The 3,725-nt window shown below is 54.9% G+C and overlaps 1 protein-coding gene across 2 annotated transcripts in view; it reads right to left on the bottom strand.

Moving 5' to 3' along the window:
- Window positions 1–378: 378 nt before the first annotated feature.
- LOC105511541 (serine protease 40-like) overlaps window positions 379–3,725 on the bottom strand; it is a 9,708-nt gene continuing 6,361 nt past the window's right edge. For both annotated transcript variants that reach the window (XM_011941708.1, XM_011941709.1), the window contains one exon: window positions 379–693. In XM_011941708.1, the coding sequence (XP_011797098.1) occupies window positions 379–693 (315 nt within the window). The remainder of the gene's footprint in view (window positions 694–3,725) is intronic.

The raw sequence follows: 3,725 nt of genomic DNA, 5'->3' as shown, positions 1-3,725 counted from the left end.
TTCCATGTGGGGAGGCCCTGGCCCCATTTTTCTGGAAGACTGCATGCCCTGGAGGACAGGAACGGGGCCTGAGTCTGCGCGACCCAACTCCCCAAGGAGAGTGACTTGGCTCCCATATCCCTGCCCAGGGAGGAGGGAGACCTTCCCTCCCTGAGGAGCTGGAGACACAGTGGAGCATGGGAGATGGCTCTGGTGGGCCAGAAACCAGAGCAAGAAGCTTCTTGGGTGGTTTTTATTTTGTCAGGCCTGGGGCAGGGGTGGCCTTGGGTGGACAGGAGAGCCCAGAGATGGAAACACGTCAGGAGCGTGCAGAGCTCAGCGAGGAGGCCGGCCTGAGGTGAGCACGCTTGTGGTTAGGAGGCCGGGGGCCGCGGCCCTTCACAGGCTCCCCAGCAGAATCAGCCGCAGGAGGAAGGTGTGAGCAGCCAGAAGGGCTGTGCAGAGCCCGGGTTTATAGACGGTACCCTGAGAGGTCATGCTGTCCAGGGCTGGGGGCATTTCCTGAGGAGGAGCCAAGGCAGGATCCAGAGGAGGACTCTCCCTCTTCTTCTGGCTAATCCAGTTGGTGAAGTAGGTGAGCCTGGTGAAGACGCTGGGGCCGATGGGTGAGCGGCAGTCGAGGCTCCAACTAGACAGCCCCATCAGGAACCAGGTGCCATTTAACGGGCAGACGAGGGGACCCCCGGAGTCTCCCTGAGAACAGAGAAGACATGGGTGGTGGGGACCAAGGCAGGGAGGGACATGCATTGTTCAGGGCAGGAGGGGGCCTTACACTTCTCCAGGATGGAGTGTGAGGAGCAAGGTGTGCGGCAGGTGTCCCCACTGTCTGAGTGAGTGGTGCTCATCAGTCACCTGGGCGATGTTAGAAGCCCAGACCCAGGACAGACCTCCTGGATCAAAATCTGGAAGACGGGGCTCTGGAGCCCCACTCCACAAAGCTCCCAAGGAGACCCCGGGCAGAGCCTCCAGGCTGGCAGTCACAGACCCATGAGAATAAGCAGGGGATTCTAGGAGATGGACATCCAGGCCTAGCCCTGAGGAGAAGGCACCGCCTGTGGTCCCCGGGGTGGCTGGGTGCCAGCCTGGAGGGCTGGCTGCGCCTTGGCCTGAATTCTCAGCCCAGCACTGCATCCTACCAGTATTTTGTTCTTTTTTAACTTTTTTTAAAAAAATTGAAATGGTGATGGAGATCTTGCCATGTTACCAGCTGATCTTGAACTCCTGGTATCAAGTGATCCTCCCGCCTTGGCCTCCAAGGTGCTGGGATTAAATCTAGTCCCGAATCCAGATGTCCTTGACTTATTAAGGTCTCTAGTGTTCCCTCCATTTCTTGGTGGAGCTTTTCAGAAAATGCCAGGCTGTGGGATGTGCTGAGGGGAAAAGAGGTGCTGCCTGTGCCCAGCCTGGGGGTAGGGCAAGTGCCAGGGGCTCCCAGGTGAGCGTGGGGGATTGTGAGTGTGGCAGGGTCCCCGAACGGGGAAGTCCCTGACATCCTGGGCAGAGCACCCCCATCCCATAGGCCAAAAAGGGAATCCCAAGGAAACAAGCGTCCTCCTGCCATGTGTGCAATCAGCAAGACCAAGCCTCTTCTGTGTGCAGACAGCACCGAGGAGGCCCCGAGGGACATTCCACATGAACAGACATCACAGATGTGGTGTGTGGACTGGGGCGACCTGGAAGGACCCCAGAAGGGCTGCTCTGATCTTACAGCTTCTCTGAGCCAACACAGGAAGGAGGGGCAAGGCCTGACTGTGCCAGCCCACAGCCTCGTCAGTGGGCGGGGAACCCAGGGGACCTCGTGCAGATTCTGTCTGATAGGATGGTTCTGGCCTGAGCCCCATCGGGACACAACTGCAGAAGGGATGGCAGAGGCTAGTGGGAAATGGTCAACAGACAGGACTTGCCATATCTGACCCTTTCTCTCTGTCAAAGGAAATGGGCAAAGCAAGGCAATCAGGCCCAGTGGTACATGGTGGGCTGTTGGTGTCAGGAGGCTGAGGAGGCCATTCCAAGGAGGACAGCAGAGAGCAGGAGGGGCCGCCCGCAGTGTCTGATGGGGGATGCTGCACCAATGCCTGACGGCATGGCTGTGGTGAGGACAGAGCCCAGGAAGCAAGAAAGGGCACAGGTAGGCACCCTGGGGTGAGCCCTGCTGGGACGGGTGGGGTGGGAGGAGGTTGTGGGGAGCAGGGAGGGCGCCTGTTGGGCATTTGTGATGGGAGTCATCAAAGAATGTTTCTGCACCATGGGGTGACCAAAGAGAGAGAAAGAAAAAGAGGGAGGGCAAGAGAGGGAGAGGAGGCCGGGCATGGTGTCTCGCGCCTATAATCCCAGCACTTTTGGGAGGCTGAGGCAGGCGGTTCACTTGAGGTCAGGAGTTCAAGACCAGCCTAGCCAAGATGATGAAACCCCATCTCTACTAAAAATATAAAAATTAGCCGGGCGTGGTCGTGCATCCCAGTTACTCGGGAAGCTGAGGCAGGAGAATCACTTGAATCTGGGAGGCAGAGGTTGCAGTGAGTCGAGATTGTGCCACTGCACTCCAGCCTGGGCCCTGTATCAAAAAAAAAAGAAAAAAGACGGAGAGATCCTGCACTTCCTCTCTGGGCCTCAGTCCCCCACTATAAAATGGAAAGATGACACACAGTGGGGGAAGACATTCGTAATATATGAACATATCCAACAAAGGGCTCACGTCCCCAATAGACAAAGAGCTCCTGTGATTCCGAATGAAAGGCAGACAATCCCATAGTTGGCAAAAAACTTGCACGGACACTTTACAAAAGAGGCAATAAGCATATAACAAAGGGCTTATCTTCACTAGTCACCAGAGAAATGCACATGAAAAACCACACACAAGAGTTCATATGAAAATGGCAAGACAGTTTGAAGGACTGGCAGCAACCTGAACTATCACTCACCAGCTGGTGGGAATGAAAATTGGTACAACCAGATTGCAGAGTTTCTCAGACGATCAACGAGAGATGAACATGTGCATATCTCATGGCAAGGCAATTCCATTGCCAGGGTGACCACCAACCAGAATGGGAATCTGTGTGCTCTGAAACGCGTGCACCAGGAGGTCCACAGCAATTCTATTTGCAACAACCTCAAATGGGAACCACCCAAATGCCACCCACACTAGAATGGATAAGTAAATTGCAGTGTCTTTGCACAGTGGAATAGCATACGGCAATAAAAATGAACAACATGGACTGCACGCCAGATGGATGCAGCCCACAGACATAACATTGACTCAGGGGACCAGGCAAAAGCTTGCATACCATACGGCTTCACTCAGCTAAAAGTCCCCACATGAAGCCATGGTGCTTTAGAAAGCAGGCAGGGTTAGCGTCAGGAATGGGGCATGGATGAAACCCATGGGTGCCAGGCACATGAGTGGTCAGTCTCTGAAAATTCCTCTGCAGGACACTTGTACTTACGCCCTTCCCTGTGCATGGTGTGCTTCAACAAGGTTTCTTTTTTTTTTTTTTTGAGACGGACTCTCACTCCGTCACCCAGGCTGGAGTGCAGTGGTGTGATCTCGGCTCACTGCAACCGTCGCCTCCCGGGTTCAAGCGATTCTCCTGCCTCAGCCTCCCGAGTAACTGGGACTATAGGCACACGCCACCATGCTTGGCTGATTTTTGTATTTTTAGTAGAGATGGGGTTTCACCATGTTGGTCAGGCTGGTCTCGAACTCCTGACCTCAGGTGATCCACCCG

The sequence above is a fragment of the Colobus angolensis genome, unplaced genomic scaffold, assembly GCF_000951035.1.
Source record: "Colobus angolensis palliatus isolate OR3802 unplaced genomic scaffold, Cang.pa_1.0 Scaffold20, whole genome shotgun sequence".
Lineage (NCBI taxonomy): Eukaryota > Metazoa > Chordata > Mammalia > Primates > Cercopithecidae > Colobus > Colobus angolensis.
Note: the sequence above shows the minus strand (reverse complement) of the source record. Positions and strands in the feature narration are given on the sequence as shown.